This window comes from Anguilla rostrata, chromosome 1 (genome assembly GCF_018555375.3).
Source record: "Anguilla rostrata isolate EN2019 chromosome 1, ASM1855537v3, whole genome shotgun sequence".
In the NCBI taxonomy this organism is placed as follows: domain Eukaryota; kingdom Metazoa; phylum Chordata; class Actinopteri; order Anguilliformes; family Anguillidae; genus Anguilla; species Anguilla rostrata.
Window position 1 is genome coordinate 46,300,811 of NC_057933.1, and position 19,753 is coordinate 46,320,563.

The window sequence follows — 19,753 nt, forward strand, 5'->3', positions numbered from 1 at the left end:
CTGGCATTAAAAGGTCTCACAGAAGCATCTGAAGTCGATTAAGGCCACACGAGGGGCTGAATTACAGCAGAATCAGACTTCTGAAGAGACTGCAAAAATTGTCTGTGGCCAGAGGAGACGGCCAAAAAAAAAAAGAAAGTATTTTAACATAGGGAAACCAAACCAAGCCACTGTCTACTCTCTTCGGTAATTTGGACACACGTTAAACTGCAATTGCCGTTTAGTGAGTTAATTTGGCATAATCAGGGTAGGTCATATTCAGTGTTTTCAAGACAGTCTGGCCCAATAAAGACTAGAAAAGAGCAGAGGTTGAAAAAACGGGTGGTTTATTTTATTTGACATTTGAACAGCATGGAAACATCTTGTGAAAAATGTGCAATCCTGCCTTGGAAAAAGGAGGATTTGATTAGGAGGCTAGCACACTGCGTGGAGATGCGGGAGTCTGAAGTCACCATGGTCAGCTTGGCTGGTCACTTCATCCTGTAGTCTTCTGGCCTGGAGAGGCAAAAACAGCCAAATCAGAACATGTACATGTTTGAACCAAATGGCCTTGCCTGAAACAATGCTTCCCTGAAAGATTGCACGTAGACACACTAACTCATTGGTGATGAATGCATCTGCTCTGGGAAATATTTTCTGAAATTTACATTTAATTTCAGCACTATAGATGTGTAAATTCTACAGTATACATGTTGTATTCATGTACACATTAAATGCAAACAGAATACATAAAGTATAAAAATAAAGTAGTGTTAAGATTATCACATAGGTGTTGGCTCAAATGGAACCTCCACTAAAAAAAGGACACAAACTCAAAACACAGAAGTTGCTAAATTACAAATATATCTACTTTGGTTCACGATACAAAAAAAACAAAGACTGAAGACTACACCATGTTGTAATGCACTGTGGGATTGCCTTCCCCTTACTGTTCTTGTTTTAACAGTTTGTGATTTGCATAATGTGCTTGCGTTTTCCTTTGTACATAGTAAGGGGTGAATCTAGGCAGAGTCATGCACTACTAAGAAAATCTGAATGAATAAAGGAGATTGGGATCACACCACGAATCGTTGGCGTAGTTACAATCAGCAAATCAGCATTTATTTTCAATGTGTAAAGTTTTGATTAGAACTGGTGAGCTGCTACCAGTTCTAATTTCATGCTTAACATTACTGTTTACTGGTTAGTGGCCATATTAGCAGTTGTTTTTGCAATGCCAGGTAGCTGGCTAGATGACTTCTTTGAACTGGCACTTGAAAATGAAATAGAAATAGGCTGTTGCTATAAAGTCTCAGCAGAAATTTTAGTCATTAGTATTCTACATCTGCGACCAAATCAAACCAAATAAAAATGTTTTGGAAAGGGAACCAAAATATAAAAATTGATATCAAGAACAACACCAGCGAATAAAAAAAGACAAAAAGGTCAATATTCTTAATTTCACATTCTCTGCATATAGAGTTATTTTTTTTCCAAGGGAGGTTCCCTTTAAATAGGACCAGATGGGGTATGCCCTGTAAAATGATCCAATTCACAATTATAGCAGTGACACGCGATGCCCCCTGTAATTATTGACAAAGATTAAACTTTCAGAAAGGAATTTATCATACAATCCTTTCACAGCTCACCTCTAGACAAGGAGGGCATAACATACACTGTGTTAACCCTGCATGTGCTGGAAATGAAACCCGCAGTGCTCTAAGATACATGCTGAACACTATTTATTGAGAGAAAAAGGCAAACATGCACTGCAGATGTGTGCGCAGAAATAAAACGTATACAATACTGTCAATCATTTGGATGTGGAATGCAGAAAAAAATGTTTTTGAACTAAATGGATTGCCAATGACAATTTTATTTCAGACTTTATCTTCAGACAGCCTATATCCGACAGATATAACATCCACTGCAGCCAATATAATGAAAGTGAGAACTCTTTCCCGGTAAAAAAAAGTAAAAACTCTAATAAGAATTTTAGATATGATAAATACATAACTCATGAACTACAATGAAAGCAGGCTGAAGATCCTTGTCCTCGGTTACAAAGAGGCTCTTTTTTTAAGGTCACAGGATATCAATTTCCAAAGGCAAGCAGGCAAGGGCACTGCACAGAGCCCTATAAACATACAAACATAAATAAATACACAAATAAAATAAATAAGCAAGCCCCTAGACTATTTTGTCTGCATGGTGGCAGTATAGCTTGTAGCGCTACGTGGCAGACGCCCTCTGTTTCCAAGCTGTTGAGACACTTTGCAAGACTGCAATAATCTCTCCCTGCAGGTGTTTACGGTGGGGGAAATCTGAGACTGCTGCTGAACAAGTGAGAAAGATAAAAACAACAAAAAGAAAAACGGTCAGCACGTAGATCCTCAGGAGATTTTGACAGGCATGTCACACTAATTACTCTACTCTTTAAAACCGCTGTGTGGGGATTTGCCGGACGGTGGTTGTCCAAGTTCTGAAATTGTTTACCTGGTTTTTCCTCTTCAGGGGGAAATCTTGTCTCAGCAAAATAATTATTTTGATTCTTAAATTCAGTATGGGGTCATAATGATCGAAATAGAAGTACATCTTTGAGTAGTTTATTTTTTTTAGTAGGTTCTCTCAGGCGCAATAAAGTAGTAAAAGCAAGGTTTGATTTGTGCTTGTGCTGGTCCAACTTTCCGCACATACAGTACCTCTGTCATCTTGTGAAAATAATTCTAATTCTAATTCTAAATTTATATCAAAAGACAAACCTGTGGTGAAAACAAACCAGTCACTGTCAGGGATTACAAAATTAAATCTTTGAGCACACACTAGCCCACATATGGCTCAATTTTACTCTAAGACATAGGCAAAGGAAATGGAGTAAGACTAAAGACAAAGTAAAGCTTTGCTCAATAATTTAGCTAGAAAAGAAAAATATTGCCATAATAAATTTAAACTTAAACTTCAAGCAACGCCTCTAGATTCTGTGCAGAGCTATCATGGTCAGACTACATGTAACAGTTACAGATGAATTCACTTCTCCACTGTAACACAAAAATGAAAGTTTTGGGGGGGGGGGGGGGTGGGAGATGGGAGATTCCCATCCCTAAATGATGTGGAACACCATTGCAAAGTTTGCAGTGTTTGGAATCATAGCAGGAGGAACTGAAGGCAAACTGAGATTAAATTGTGCATCTCTGTGTGATTAAATATATCATGATCAGTGCTAATAAGGAGCATTTACAGCAAAGTTAAGCTTAGAAATGACCAAAACTGCCAAATGATTATGATTATTATTATTAGTAGTAGTATTATTAGAATATTAATTATGAAGGAACAGTGTTAAAGTCAACGTTAAGGACAAATGTTGACTCAACCAACAGCCATAACTCATCTCACCTATGTGAGCCTATAAACCTGGTCAGTCATTCATGCAAATATGTGTGTTAAATGCAGTGCTCCATTCTATACAAAAATGGGGATTCAGCTCACTGTGGAGTGTTAGATGGATGGATGACTGTTAGCCCACTACAGTCCCATCCTGGCAGACATCCATCACCTCCACTCCAGAGTCTCCTCAACACTGTGAGATGTGAAGGCCCTCAATCACATAGTGAGGGTGGGTGGGTGGGTGGGTGGGGGGGGGGGGCAGAGGACTGTGCTTTATTTAATGGATCATTATTTTGTTTCTAGATGCCTTTATCAAAAGCAATTTGTGGATAAATTCAATCTATACTGGATGTATTTTTGTCGTGAACTTCGATCGATAAATTTCGACAACTTTTTTTGTTGCTTTCAGAGCCCACAAAACATTATTCTGTAAGAAACAGGAAATGACAATGCTTTATTGAGTTTGTATTGTGAAATTTTAACAAGGGTGCTGAATTAATTCTTTAATGCTCTGCTCAAAATCACAGCATTTGAAATCTCTGCAAGGATTGAATCAGCCGTGTTTAGGATGTGTGGGATTTATTTACACAGGCACTGCCTGCCCAGCCACCTTGTTATCTTGGGCTGCTTCTTTAAAGTAGAGATGTAAGATAGAGGTGGGGTGAAACAAAAGTTCAACCAATGTAAAGAATGAAAACTTTATTTGTACTCCAAAGGAATAACTTGGAACTTTCTGGACTGGAAAGTATGATAACATTTGTTTTATGCCCAGAATATAAATTCTGTGGAACATTCTGGATGTCCACAGAATTTCTGTTGAAGGCGCCATTGTTTCTCACACTGACCAGCCAGTGCTTCTCATATGAAACATTCTTTTAAAACCTGGTCATTTTACATTTTAGTCAATTGCAAATGCAGTTCATTCATGTGTGGGTCAGAACATCACATTGCGTATAATAAAGGTCCTTGTTTGCCTTGTTCTGTGGGAGAGGTGCCGCATTAATGTGCGGTTTCAGCATGTTTGGGATTTTCATCAAAACCATGACTCATTTTAGGCACTAGCAAAAATGCACAGAATACAATTATCTGTTCCATTGTAAGGCCAGGCTTTTAACTTGGATCTACTTTGTATTAGCGCCTGACATTTTCTGTTCTGAAACAATTATGGGACCAAGTGCCGTAGGTGCTGGTACCCTAATGTTTTTGTTTGGATACTTTTTATGATTATAATTCCCCCTTTGCACTCAAATAAGTTTTAGCTGGTAACTTGTAGCTTATAACAAACTTGCCAGGCAAGTTTGGTTGGCTGAACTCTTTGGTCAGTTACAATATTTCACAGATTGGTGGCGCTATAGTGCACATAGCAAACTTCTGACATTTACATGGCTCTGTGCCCTGTTTGACAATTGTAGCTGTAGACACCAGGGCCCACACAGAACTCAGAACTCACAGTCAGACCAGAAGCCCCCTGGGAGAAGCAGAGGAAGAAGCTTGCCATGGTGGCCCTACTGTTTCTCACTCCAGTGTTTACACTGTCTTATTATTCCTTCAGAATAATCCCACAGCAATCCTTGTAAAAACATCAACTGTCTATTTTCTTTTCTATATCGCCCATATTGGGAACAGATGCTTTACACTCTTGTTAAAGTCTGTCTGGATGCACTCACTAGAGCCTTCATGCAGCACTTGCATTTCCACAAAATTCTGACTGGCATTCGATGTGCAGGTCTTTCACACGTGTGAAATGTACTAAACCACGGCTCATGAAGAGGACGTTTTCTACGATTCAAATCCAAGCTGAAACAATACCCAGTATTTCTCAAATGCTGAAATATTTTCTATTTCCTTTGGATGTTCTAAAAATAAGTCTTGAAACTTATCAAATGGATTCCACTGCACCGTCTGAAACAGTGGTGTGATGAGACCAACGCGGACAGACCCGAGTGCTTAAGTGAGACGCCCACTCAGTCAAAGTATTGGCCGTCCTGATTGGCGGGAGACCTGGTGACAAAACGATGAGATGTCCCGTAGGGGGAAATATCAGCCATCTCTAAAAGCTGAGCAGCGGCCCCAGAGGGACCATCGATCCAGGCCGTAGCTCCGGGGACAGGACGCGCAGCGCGGGCGGGAGCCATCTCTCAGGCTGATGGAGTGTGGCGGCCCCGCCGCCTCTGGGCAAGGTGCCCCGTCACATTAAGAGAAGCGGAAAAGTGCCACTCAATCTCATCGGCTGCCGAGAGGCAGTGTGCATTAATGGCCAGGAAGATATAGTGCCCTTTTCAACCCACGAGCCTACAGTGCATGTTGTAAATACATATTTATGAAGGCGCCGATTCCATTTCTGTTATGTTCACTAAGGCTGCAAATTGTATCCGAATATATGTTTTTCCCCCCCATCTACCGCCTCCCCCTTTTTTCTGCATTCACATTGAATAAAAATTCTAATGTACGGCCTATAACCAAGCCCTGGACCCATGAATTAATTCTAGTTATCAGCAAATAGCTGAGATATCGAGAATGTGGATGACATTGGGGGAGTGCCATGAAAATTATGGTAATAAAGCCTGAGTGCGCAGTGCAGAAATACTGTCAGTATACCTCACGCAGTAACCAGATACGATCAGGGCTCTGCCACTGTTGCCCCAGAGAGCAGTGCATGTCTTGGCTCTTTTCGCACGTGGCTAATGGTTTAATATAAAAGCTGTATTTCGTGCACATATATTATTTTGAATAGCCAACAGTATCTTATAACTGCAGTTGGTTTTGGGAGAGGTGAACACGAGGAGAGTTTTGACATCCGGTGTACTTTCACCACTTTGCCAAATGTTAGTTTACTAATCCTTAATTTTCTGAGTTTCCCATTAGGCTTTTTACTAATTTAATTACAAAAGCAGAGCTGGCAATCTCATTATCATGTGCAGTCTTTCTTCCTGATGATTCATTTAATTACATGGTCCACGCTGCTTTTCCAGAACGTCCCGGACCTCACAGGATTATGCAGCAGAAAAGACGAGAACAGTCCCAGCAGAACTTTGAATCTGGGCCTCTTTCTCTCGAGTCCCCCACTCACTAACTTCTGAGCGTCTCCAAACGACGGATTAGAACAATGTGGAGACGAGGCATTTTAGTGTACGTGAACGCTTGAATACAAGCAGCAGTGTAGCATTTCAAAGAAAAACGGTAAACAAAGTTAAGAATACATACCAAGTATTGTGAACACCAAAGGGCTTATTTGCTAACAGTGATACGACCGAACATACTGTGACGGATTAGGCAGAAGAGTTTATGGAAATAAGTGGCCGGGGAAAGTTGTGGTTTTGCTTACGGACTGGTTCACATTGCAGAAAGAAAATTACAGAGACAGGCTATGCAGTTTTTTTTTCAAATAGTGGTCTGGAGGCTCTAAAGCAGCAGTTACATTTACTTGTGTATACCGACATACGCTGAAGGGAGAAAGTGGATTTGGAAATAATTAAAATATCACTAAAAACAAATTAGGAAATGCAACCGTTTTAAAACAATTTACATGGAATATTCTGCTATATTTCTGGGAAGCAATTAAGAGAAAATTGAAAAATGATGGTGGGTACCATTAAAAATATAGCAAACTGGTGCGCTGTTGGTAATAGGAGTACATTCTTACATAAGGCACTTAAGACTGAAGTTCTGGCAAAAACTGCTGATGTCACACTAGATTCTACATTCTCAGAGCCCAGAACTGAACCACGTGGGCAACAGTGGTCGAACAAGGACCGTCGTGGAGCCATAATTGAGCATCACAGCAATTTCGTAACCCAGAAACTTTTGGATTTGCCAGGAAGTATGAAACCTCTGAATTCCCTTGTCTTCCTTCGACTGCCAGTCAATATAAAAGCAGTCATTGAGGCTACCCTACAGCAAGTTGGTGCAAAATAGCATGGTACAGTGTTTTAGGCTGTATATGGAAGCTCTTCCTAACCACTGAAGCATACCTCCTGTACATACTGGAAAGACATTTTTGATGGTTTAAAAAATTTCAGTACAATGCTATTTAAACATGGAGCATGAGACTAGCTGCCGATTAATTTGATCCTAATATTTTTTTCCTTTAAACATAATAAAAGATACATTTTTGGGTTTCTCTTACTCCCTAAAATAACACACCAGGTGTTCACAAGCCAGTGGGAGATGTTCCTCCAGCTGGTGCTAACTCTGCCATAGTACTGTGTGGGCTACAGAGCGGAAAGCTTCGGCTGGCTTGAAGACCAGTCAATCAAAGGAGTGCAAATACTCCAGCTGCAGTTCTCCTTGTGCCTGCAAGTGAACTGGTGGTAACTTAAAAGGCAACACTGATGATTCCATAGAAAATTGAGGGGGAATTTTAAAAAATGCCATTATTTTGTTTAGTTTGGATTGAAACTTTTCACAGTTTGCTGTGGCTATCTAAATTTATGTGCGAGTCATTAAGAAAACAAAAGTCCTATCTCACTATTTTGTTTTGTTATCAAACTGTGCTAAGTGCTTTCTTAAAACAATTTGAACACAAAACTACTAGCTAATAACTAGCTAATACCAACATGTTACTCCCCTTTTTTTTAGAACTAATGTAAGCTGGCCAAAAAAGGTAAGCTAGCTAGCATCAAATTTACTGATATGTAGCTGGCAATGGAGGTCAGGCTATGAGTCGAACATGAGTCTAGATGAAACTCCAGCCAACTGAATCTTCCCTCCATGGATGCCACCTGCGTTATTGTATTTACACCTAGCATATTAGCCAGAAGCCGCTTCACAGCTCCACAACATTGTTTTTTCAGTAATTAAGAAAAAACAACTTTTTTAATAACTAAATTTCAGTCCAGCACCAGCAAGAGACTTGACATATGTGCACTCTTTCTCTTAGTACAAACTAATTTGGCTTGTTTTTGTTTTTCACCCACACATTTCCTGTGCTGTGTAAACAGTGTAGAAAAGAGAGTAGTATTTTTAATAGGAGCACAGTGATCCTGCTCTGTGTAATGGTTTAGATAAGAGCTGCTGTGAACTTGCGAATGACCAGATCAGCTGTACCAGAAACACCTACCTACCTCCAGGCTTAAAGTTTCTGGAGAGGTGCTGGTGTTCTTGACCTATTTAAATGTACATGGTATTGATAAAATAGAGAAATTGAACAGATACTAAATATTATATATAACACTATATGACCAAAGGTATCTGGACACCCCCTGGTCTGGGGCTTTTTTTCATGGTTTGGGCTAGGCCCCTTAGTTCTAGTGAAGGTAAATCTTAATGCAATGACATTTTAGATGATACTGTGCTTCCAACTTTGTGGCAACAGAAACAGAACTGGCCTGCACAGAGCCAAGACCTCAACCCCATCCAACACCTCTGCGATCAATTGGAAAGCCAACTGCCAGCCAGGCCTAATCACCAAATCAGTGTCCAACCTCATTAATGCTCTTCTGGCTGAACAGAAGCAAATCCCTGCAGCAATAATCCAACATGTAGTATAAAGCCTGCCCAGAAGAGTGGGGGTTGTTATAGCAGCAAAGGGTGGACAACCCCCATATTAATGCCCATAATTTTGGATGAGATGTTGGATGTCAGGTGTCCATATACTTTTGGCCATGTAGTGTATATAATGGTTAATCAGTGAGGCCAATGCCAAATCATTAACCCCAACAAAATATTATATCCCAGAGATTCACCAAGCTGAGCTCTTTGCAAAATGTATCTTTCCTACTTTTGCAAAAAAAAAGAAAAAAAAAATGTGAATAAAAGATTAACATTGTTTTAAAGACATTTACCTGACAAAAACAGCACTTAAGATAATAACATGAAAACACCCAAGGGGAACATGCTGAAAAGGGTAAGTAAAAATTAATTTAAAGCCAGTAATACCTTTCAATTACAAGGATCCCTGAAGGCCTTTAGACTAGTTGCATTAGACCCTCTTGCTGTGAAGCCCTCAAATAGTAATTGTAAATATACCCAGGAGAACTTCTTCAGACCTCAGGAAACATTCGAGTGGGACAAATATTCTCACCAAGCAGCAAGACAGGCAAGCAAAGCATGTTTCAAATGCACAAGCCCTCCAGTAAAAATGGATACATGAGAAAATAGACTAATGAAGAATTTGGTTCATCTCCACTGAAAGTAAAACCTTTTCCATGGATTGGCCATTAAGATTTGGATTTGTTATGTCCTTTCATCGAATTATTCAATTACGAGAAACCGACATCACAAAAAAGTGTGCATGGTCTCCTGGGTTATTATATGTGTCCTTCACAGTATATCACAAAAGGAATGGAAGAGAATCAAGTCTGTAATTTCTCTGAAGAAGCGTAAGTGAGTGTTCATTGTTTGAAAGTCGAATGTGCTTCTGTTCATTTAACAACACAGAATGTAATATAATGCAACACAAGCACAAGCAGAGTCCCCACACAGAGCACAGTAAAGCCTAGATTAAAAGCAGAGCTGTGGTTTGTCCTTAATTGAACCGCTATCAAATTCAAGGCTTATAATGCTTTTAGTCATCACGATCCAATCCTATTCAATCACGCAATAAGTCCTTGTTCATTTCAGATGCAACCGTGAATTTGTTTGTTACTAACAATTATTCTGAGTTCAAAGTTGAAATGAAAGGAACATTCTGCGGTAATTCTAACAGGGGAATAAGCTTAAACCTAGTTAAGAAGCCCTGGCTTGAATTTGTTATTCAACATTAGCTCAGATTCTGCAATTCATATCCAATCATTGCCGCTACCTAGATCTGCTCCCCGTCACCGCCTTGGCGATTTCAAGTGTCCCCGTGTTTTGCATCTGGTTTTGATTGCAATCACTTGTTTACCTTCAGAGGCCTGAGTCTTAACACTTAATGAAAGGTGAGCGCTTCAACCAGGCCACAATTTCCTCCCATCTGGTCTGACGCTCTGTGATGGATCACGTCCCCGAGCCCCAGCACTCCACGCTGCACGCTTTATGGTAATGAAATCATTTCTTAGCCGGTCGATACATTTTTTATTTTTTTTACACATTAATAAACAGAAAGGGGAGAAGGATATCCGTTTAATCACGCCACATTGACAGAGAAAACGAACGCCTGCAAAGTATTAGCGTTCCTTTTTTTTTGCCCCTGTCAAGCAAACCGCAAGAAAGGTAGGGCTTCTCTTAGTTTCTTCGCTCACTCGTCTGTGTTGGCGAGTTAGGAACACTGCAGCTAAAAATGACCCAGCTGTCTGGATAAAGTATTTGTATGGGAAGCCGGGCTCAGGATAGCATGCAGAGTGAGGAACAGGGGAAGAGGGGAGGGGGGTCCTCCAGCTCCTTCAGAGAACTGAGCGAACAGGGCAGCTGAGGGCAGCCACCGAAAAGCGAGAGAGTGCATGAACGAGTGAGGCGGTGAAGTAGGAAACGAATGAGACAGCGTGCCTGCACGAGTAAGGGTGTGCGTGCCTGAGCGAGCGAACGAACGAGTAAACAAAGAACGAGAGAGCGAGAATGTTAGAGTACGAGTGAGCGGACGAGTGAGCTGGCATGTTTGTGTTCACACTTCCAGGCTAGCTTTCTTCTCGGCACCGCACGCTACACTGACAACAGCCTCCACACAGGAAGAGCAGCGATCCAAACACTGCCCCCACACCCCACACCCAACCCCCAAACACCACCCAGTCTCATCCTGTGTGAGACACGTGGGCTCCATTACAATAAATCAGTCGTGCCGCGCCTGGGTCTCCAGCCTGCCCCAGGGGGGGCTGGGGGGGGGGGGGGTGGGCACAGGAGGGGGGGACACTCTAGCTCCAGAAGATGATTAGTCAGCCTCGCCTTTTAGGGCACCTAGAGCACTCCGTGGGGACGCAGGAGAAGGCGAACCATTAAATTTGGTTTTGGCGAGCGCCGTAAAGCTGTCGGGGGGGGGGGGGGGGAGGGGGCACTTACGGAGTCCATAACATGGGGAAGGCGTCGCGCTCCTCCTGGGTATATTCGCTCAGTTTCCGGGGAACAGCCCTGGGCTGAGGGAGCTCTTCGGTCAGGTTCTGCAGGACGTCGTCTGGAAGCACCTGAAAATCAGAGACCCACGTTGGTCTGCGGGCGCCTTCGAGGGGCTCGCTTAATTCAGAACCCGAAACTTTATCCGCGTTGTGACAGCACAGCACACTGAAAAGCGAAACACATGGAAAAGCTGTACACGCTGAAAACCACAGCTTTATTTTTTCTTCTGAAGCCATAAACTTTCACAAAAAAGCAAATTAAGACGTTAAGCTCTTTTCATCGCAAACAGTTCGGCATGTTTAGCGATAACAAAACTGATGAAAACAATGTGTTTGCATTGAAAAGAGTAACCCTTGCTTAAACTTGATGTTTAAGCCAACCATAAGGACAGATGTTGATTGAATTTAGGCCAAAACAAAAAAGCGCATCTGTTCTTCATTACGATTCTTACTGCCATGTTAACAAAAATAGCGATCAAATGATACGAAATGAAAAAACAAGCAAAGCAGTCATGTCACTGATGAACCATAGCTGTATTTTGCTGATACAGCAGCACACAAGCCATGGAAAACTAAAAAAAGGTCATGGGGAAAGGATATCAGGCAGACTACAAGCGATGACTGCACCTCAATTCAGCAGGGTTCCAGAATCCCATTAATGTGTGCGTTTGCCTGAAAACAAAAATCTCTGATGGAGTAGAGCAGGGAAGTGTTTGAGTGGCGCTGGACAGGGGGAGGCTTACATCATCTGGAAAGAGGTGCAACCTCTGCATCATCGTCCTCCTGTGCAGATTTCTGGGGAGCATCCCATAGACGGCCAGTTTGATGATCTGTAGGTCAGAGAGACACACACACACACACGGGACAGATTTGAATCTCGAAAAAGGGGAAATAGTCCCACCAATAGGCAATCTATCCAACCCTCAAGCCCAGAAATAAAAGTGACCTCAGGGAAACTGAATTTGCGTGGCTTGGACGCGAGATCGTCGAAGCTCTAATTCAGATTAACGGGACGCAGCTGTTGTCCTGAGTTCTGGACGGCCAGCAGAGGTGCTGTCCGGTCCAGGTTCTCTCTCTGTGAATCATCTGCGCGGATCCCAGCGACCCTCTTTCCTATAGTGCCATAACGTAACCGCGGAAACGGCCGCGCTTTCTCATTTTCCCTCTGGCAGAGCGGTCCTGCTTTTCCCAAGCAAGCCGTGTCACGACCGCAACCGGCTCACAAATATTTAGGCCAGACAAATGAAAGGAAACTCTCCCCCTCTGACAGATACGGCGTGGCAGATTAGTTTTCCCCCTGCGGACTGTAAAAACTAACAGCCTAGCGGTTTGAAAGTGCGCTCTGGAATCATATTTTTGGTGAGCAAGCCTACCAGGAGCAGGATAGATGTCAGGCCCGGACAGTGTTTTTCCACCTTTTATGCTTGTGTGCTGGTTAAAAAAAAAAAAAACCTTACCCGAGGAAAGGAAAGACCTCCCTCGTACTGAAAACAAATAAATAAATAAATGACTTAATTAAAGATGGATGTGGGTACAGTCCTTCATGTATATGCGATGCGTTCTGCATCGGTAATGCCTTAATCTAATGTGTTCTGCTCCAGTATGGAGATGAAGAATGCCTGTCATTGGGGGACCGCACTGCTCATCACAGTGCTGGAGGTGCCTCCCAGGTGCGATCATTATGCAGGTCTCTTCCTGACAGACTCCCACCCGTCTGCAGTAACTGTGCCTGAGATACGCATTTGTCTTATTAATAGGAGCTAATGTACCGGAGGGACGCGAGATGGCAGGAATCCCGGGCAGAGGCGTGCTCCGTGGAACATCTGAGCATCTGCTCTGGCCTCGGTCCCGCCCACAAAAATCATCCCCACTCACCATGGGCGTGACATCACAGTTCCAGGGTCCCGAAACGGTCAATCAATGTAACAGAACCGCGAGGCTATTTCGGTCCAGTGGAAATACGTAAATCTTTTTCATTGTGCAGAAGCAGCACGTCGGTGGCTATTCTTTGAAATGCCAACAAGGACAGAACCCCTAAAGCAGAAAACAGACTCCCGGGTCACGTTATTAGATTCATTTCATTCACTGATGTGGTGACTCTGCGGTCGAACATGGCTCTGTCAAAACATGGCCATGGAAACATACGGAAAGTGACTGTATATTTCTGAGAGAATGGTTTCATATTGTGTTTGTACCTGCACTAATCATGTTTATACAAACATTTTTTTAAAAGTCTGCATCAAATTATTATAGTACATTTGAGCATCGCTGATTTTCAACAAACTGTCACAAAATCATTCTGTTGGCACCAATACAGATACAATTAATGACTTAAACCCGTATTTTCACAAGATGGGCAGATAAGTTGTGCGGTAGTTGTATTAACCTTCCTTTGATAAATGACATCTTTTTTACGCAACGCTGTTTGTATTTCTGCGGGATGGTCCAGTGCCTCTTCTGAAAACGAGAGAACCGATTTGTAACGTGTGCCCGCGCGGTTTGTTTATCTATGCGCGAGCGGCGGCTTTCAGCCAGATTGCGGACCACACTTTTCTGAGAGGTGCAATATGTGCGTCCGTATCGGCGGTGTCGCAGTGTGCCTCTGATTACACGGAGGCGCTTGTGTCTGGAAAGAGCACTCCAAAATCCCTCTGGTTTAGGAGGAGAAAACAATTTTGAAGAGTGGAGGGGGTGAGGGGGGGGGGGGGGGCGAGTGGGGTTTAGAGGAGCTGGGAGGCAAGAAAAGAATTGACAAGAACAAAGCGAAATAGTAATGCAGGAGACAAGTCATCCTCCCGCAAAGCTGCTGCCTTAGGCATCGAGAAAAAAGTACCGTATTTTTCCGCGCTTTCACTATATTGTGAGTGTAACACGATGCCAAGACAATAGTCCCGTGGATATCGATGAAATACGTCGATATGTAATATCTCATCTTAGATTACCTACTTCATTGTTTTTATTTATTATCTTAGTCTTCCGATCGATTCTTCAGTGCAGCTGAAGAAAAGTTCTGCAAAATTGTAAAGTTTAGAAAATTAGGAGACAGTGCTCCCCGCAGGTGCATTGGAGACTGCAAAAGTTCCAAATAAAAGGATTTATCTTGAGGGGAGTGGGGGACCCCTCATACCTTGCCTGCTGTTTACTAGTGTGAAAAACAGTAGCTTGTATTGCTTAATTATAGACTCCTCCCCCCACAACTGGAAGATTGTGAGGCTGGATATGCTGTAGTTTTATGTCTTTTAATTAGCTATTCGGTTGTTTATTTATTTATTACTATTTATTACTCTTAACTTATTTATCTTGTTTGTTTTATTGTTTTTTTTTATAGATTATATGACTTTGTTTTTAGTTTTATTGTTTTTTATTGAGTTTTTGTTGATTCATAAATTTTTTTAAAATTTATGGTTTGATTATTTTTATTGTTTGTTGATGGTTTCTCTTCTCTTCATTTACTCAAAAACCATTTCTTATGTTCTTACGTTCTGATTATGCATTGTGGCTGGTTTGCACCAGAATGTACCCCATTAGCATCAACTGCATACCCAAACTCTCACACTCACCGCTGTGGGGTCCTTATGGTGAAGCTGGGCTGCTGTGACTTGCTTGAATCCACCTGGGAATCTTCAAACAAAACACAAGAGGACTCAGCTCAGGAAGTACACACAGTCACACAGATTGCACTCGTTAGAAGCTGCGAGGCGCCTTGTTTAGATCACATGCTTTAACCGGGAAGGGCGGTTTCTGGCTCTTCGCCCTGCTGCGGTCAGTGATCTTCATTCTGCCGCGCACGTCAGTAGCGCAACTGATGTCCAATCAACTGTTCTGAATGACGTGATGATTGCGGGGACCGCTAAAAGCAAGCGGCATCGGTGCCTCAGGGGCAGGAACGACCCACCCCTTTAGCAAACAGTGCGGCTTCAGTGAGGGGGGATGCTGCTCTTACCCTGTGTGAGAGGAGTACACCTTCTGTTCCCATTTGTTCCCAGAGAATGCAATGTGCCTGGTGTTCATGATGACTACGTGATCCCCACAGTCACCTGGTGATGGTGAGCACACACGCAATGCCAAAATTACATACAAATGCATTACTCAACACAGCTGTGGGTAACTGTCCAACCTTGTAAACAGTGACCATAATCCTGTGCGTCCTATTTTTTTTATATGCATTTCCATGAATACACAATAATTTGACATAATTTGATCGATACATACACATACATATAAGCAAGTAATATTAGAGTGTGAATAAATAATTCACCACTTTACTTGAAGTGAATTATCATAATACCCTTGACAGGTCTAAACAATGGTCATAAGCATAAACATGATCTTATGAAATACATGTTATGCAACATCCTTTGTCACATTTATTCATTAACATCAGCTAAAAGAATGAAGAAATAGGTAAAAGGCATTACGATGTATCATGAATTAGCCAATTTAAAATAAATGAAACGAATGTGTAGCATAAATGTTTTACAATCGAAGAGGAAAAACATGTAGGTGTCAGGGCTCTCTGTTTCAGCCACAGCGAGTTTGAAGCCACGGGGAGGGGAGCGTAACCTTAAAGAGCATTTCCATCTTTACAGCTCTCTCTCAGGGCACGCACGCATAAAAGGCTGCGATACATTTCCTCCCGGCGCGTGCGGCCGTCCGCCCGTCATCGGCAAGCTTCCATTAAAAGCGGCGCGGGGCTGAGCAGCAGGGTCGCGGGAAATGGGAGAACACCCGCCACCTCTGCCCGCCGCCGCGGGGATCGAGAGCCGAGAAGCGTGGCCGGGGAAAAGCAGATGGGACCCGCTTGCACACGCGCGGGTTCACGCAGTGCCTCGGAGCTACGGTTCTGGCAGCCTGCGGCTATCACTTTCCAGCCTGCTGATGTTTCCAGCGAGATATCATAAGCGCGATCTTCACTTACCAAATTATACAAGCCTGCTGATAACATCAGTTAAGAAACCTTCAATGTAACATTGAAAGAAGCATTAGATAGTTGTTGCTGTGCAGATTAGGCTCAGGCCGAATTTCAAATGTAAAGGGAACAAAACCGTCATTAGCTCCAAAGTAAGAGTACTTCAACGTAGGGAATGGGGGGTATTTCTATAGGTGTTAATCCTCTGAAGTAAGCAATATGTGAATGCTAATCTCTTGGTTGTTTTTCTTCTTTTTTTTTCTTTTTTACTGGAAGAATATAAAAATGGTGTTTTGGTGAAAAGTTCTCCACAAAAAACAGTCTGTATAGTGATGTCATGCTTCCAGGAGGAATTATAAAAAAACATGTTTGTGAGCAGAGGGGATCTTAATTTTTATTTAACAAATGTAAGATATAGGTAATTATCTTCTCTTTAACTAATATTCATTATATTCCTCCCACATAGTTTGACCAACTACCACAAATTCTGGCCAGAAGCATGTATGAACCAAGCTCCTGAGTTTGTCTCCACAGATGTTTTTTTATTTAATTTTGAAAAAATTAGCAAAGAAAGTTGAAAAAAGGCATGGCCTAAAAGGAAAATGGCTATAACTCCATGAAAATGTGTTTTATTGTTATTAAAATATTGATGTTAAGGGCTGTTAGATAAGCATGATAATCATGAGTTCAACAGACACACTGTTTGGAACATTCATTCCAAGATTTCATGCAAATTCATCGATGTAAGGCTGAAAGGAGCCCATTTAAGTGTTACACTAATGTCAGTTTTACTAACTTTTGAGCTCCACATGTTTACTATACCTTTATATAACAAGTGGGATATAGTTTCACTCTTTACAATGGTTCTGTTTTCTTTCATTTATTAATATTGCACCGTGGACCCCATTAATTGCTGCTTGCGGCTATATTTATTATTATTATTATTATTATTATTATTATTATTAATAATAATAAATATAATAATTATAATTTCACAGATCGTTCTACACAAAAACAAAAAACTTGGCTAGAGAAACAGCTGGTCAGATGTGTGCAGAGTAGTTTCATTCACCCGAAGGAGAAAAAAAACGCAACAAGTGTGCTGAACGGTTGTCTGGACACCTCCCACCCTCCCTCCGGACATCTGTGTCAAACTTGAGAAATAGGCCTAGTTTCTCATTGAAAGTTCCACCTCTCATGACAGACACAATATATGCCTGTCTGCGCACTTTGACAAATGAAAAACAGAAACAATATCTTAGCCCTGCAGATTAGCCTAAAGGCATAAGCATCACTGTCAACATTCCCCATCTCCTGGTCTGCTACAGTATGTTGCTAAGATTACACATTGTGTTTAATGAGGTAAATTACAGTTATTCTTTGACAAAAAATAAAAATGAAAAGAGAGGCCTCAAGCCTACCATTCCCTAAAAACAGCATTATGTACACTGACATGAACACAGTTTAACTGTCATACTGTGGCACTTCACTTTGCATCTGTCTCTCCCTTGATTTGTATCAATATCACATCAACGTGAGATCATAACTCACAACCTCTTTAACCCTTACATACAAATTTAAAAAGCCTGTGTTCAATTCATTATTAATTATGGTTCACCACAATATGTAATTAAATAACAAAAGCAAATGCTATTGCAAGCAAATGGTATATTTTTCAATCAATAATTTCTGAACTGTCTGAGTACATGAACATTAGTATGAAGCTGACATACCGTAAGCATAAATTAGTGTTTACATAATGATTACACAATGCATAATATACACAACACTTATTTAAACAGGTAACACACATTTAAAAAAACTTGTTTTTGTTGTTTCTTGGGAAGGAGAAAAAGATGTGGACAGAAACTGAACACTCATTTCTGGTCATTGCGGTTTAAAATTCAAATAAATGGCAGCACAAAAAGTGACTTACAGCATTATGTTTGCTACAGTCATGCTTGTTTTGGTAGGTGAACTTTTAAGGTTGAAAATTGATCCAGGAATAGTGTATTCACCACACTTTTACTTCTTCCCACAATATTGTTCTAGCTCCACTTTGTGGCCATTTTTAAAATAGCAAGAAGAGAGGGATACTATACATCAAATTCAATGGACAGCAATCATTTACAATGCACAGCTTTAGCAATCGATTATGATACTCACTTGCATTGTAATCATAGATATAAAAATGTAAGTACTTTTTACTAATTGATGAACTGGATGTTATAACTAATGATACCACAATTTCATGATACATCTTTCCAATTCTGCATAGTAGAGGAGTAAGTTATGGGTTAAAAGGTAAAGGCACTTACTTAGTGCATGGTAGATAGGTTTGTGTTTCCCTTGCAGTCTAACTGAACACATGGTCGCAATCTTTCCTGGTGGCTGCATTCTGGCGTCTATCAAAAACCAAGATCTGGCAAAGGAGGCCCATTGCTGGAGGAACAACAAGAGGGACAAACAACTGCAGTAAACATAAAATAATAAAAGCTAACAAGTACACAAATACACAGAAAATACGGAACACAGAAAATGTGTGCACATCCAAACTTTTGTAAGCCAGATGCTGGATAAAAAGAGCGCAATGAAGAAGAAGAAAAAGAAATTGCACACTAGAAAATGAAAGCTCACTGATTTTATTGTAACGTTTCAACCACAAATTCTGTTTGTCAGGCAAACCTGTTTCGAAATGTTAATAAAAAACAGGGAGCTTTAATTTTCAAATGTAAATATCAAATATTCTTCACAAGCCAACTTAATTATGAAAAGTGTAACGCTGAGTATTGACATTCTAAGTATTGACAACTGCCTGAAACAGGACTTCTCATGCTTATGTTATTTTTTCTTGTGTATGTTATACGGTGAACTGATAAATGCAATTATTTCAATAAAAATATATAACTTCGCTTCATAAGAGATCAATTACCTAAATAGCAAGAGCCTACATCAATTGACGAGTCTGCACTTAAATTGTAGTTCCATTGTTTAATCTTGATACCAATATTTTGCAGATCAATGTTTTTATAGGATTATGGTTTGACTTGCAGGTGGTATGTTTTATAGACGTGACCACCTGTAAATTAAGGTCGTCTATGTTGAGACATGATGTACAATCTCAATTTTCTATCTACTGTAGCTATATATCTGCCGATGCTTCAATTCCAACATAGAGGTACATGTTAGCATTCTAACTTCCCAGATGATGTACTGCCCACCATATGACTATCAACATCACAAACATTTTCAGAAATCCACACTTGAGTCACAAACAAGCCAAATAAAATTACCTTACCTGAGCAGATTTAGTAAAACTGGACATTACAGAACCGTTTCAGCATGACCCTCAATGTGACAGCCAGTTCAACCTCGTTAAGAGCCCGATATGTACACATCCAGCAAAGAATAGTTCCATTGATTATTTTAAATGCGTTTTCGTCAGTACTCCCCATTTGGGATTACTGATTGCACATTGTATTAAGTATATCGTTTCGGATATTTTCTGTATATA

The 19,753-nt window shown here is 41.0% G+C and overlaps 1 protein-coding gene across 1 annotated transcript; it reads right to left on the bottom strand.

Annotated features, from left to right (window-relative positions):
• Positions 1-309: 309 nt before the first annotated feature.
• mrpl13 (mitochondrial ribosomal protein L13) lies at positions 310-19,693 on the bottom strand. Its single transcript, XM_064338406.1, has 7 exons — positions 19,538-19,693; positions 18,558-18,681; positions 15,274-15,367; positions 14,891-14,951; positions 12,074-12,160; positions 11,278-11,399; positions 310-495 (listed from the first exon to the last, which is right to left on the bottom strand). The coding sequence occupies exons 1-7, from the start codon at positions 19,562-19,564 to the stop codon at positions 471-473; spliced, it is 540 nt and encodes a 179-aa protein (XP_064194476.1). The 5' UTR covers positions 19,565-19,693; the 3' UTR covers positions 310-470.
• Positions 19,694-19,753: the final 60 nt, after the last annotated feature.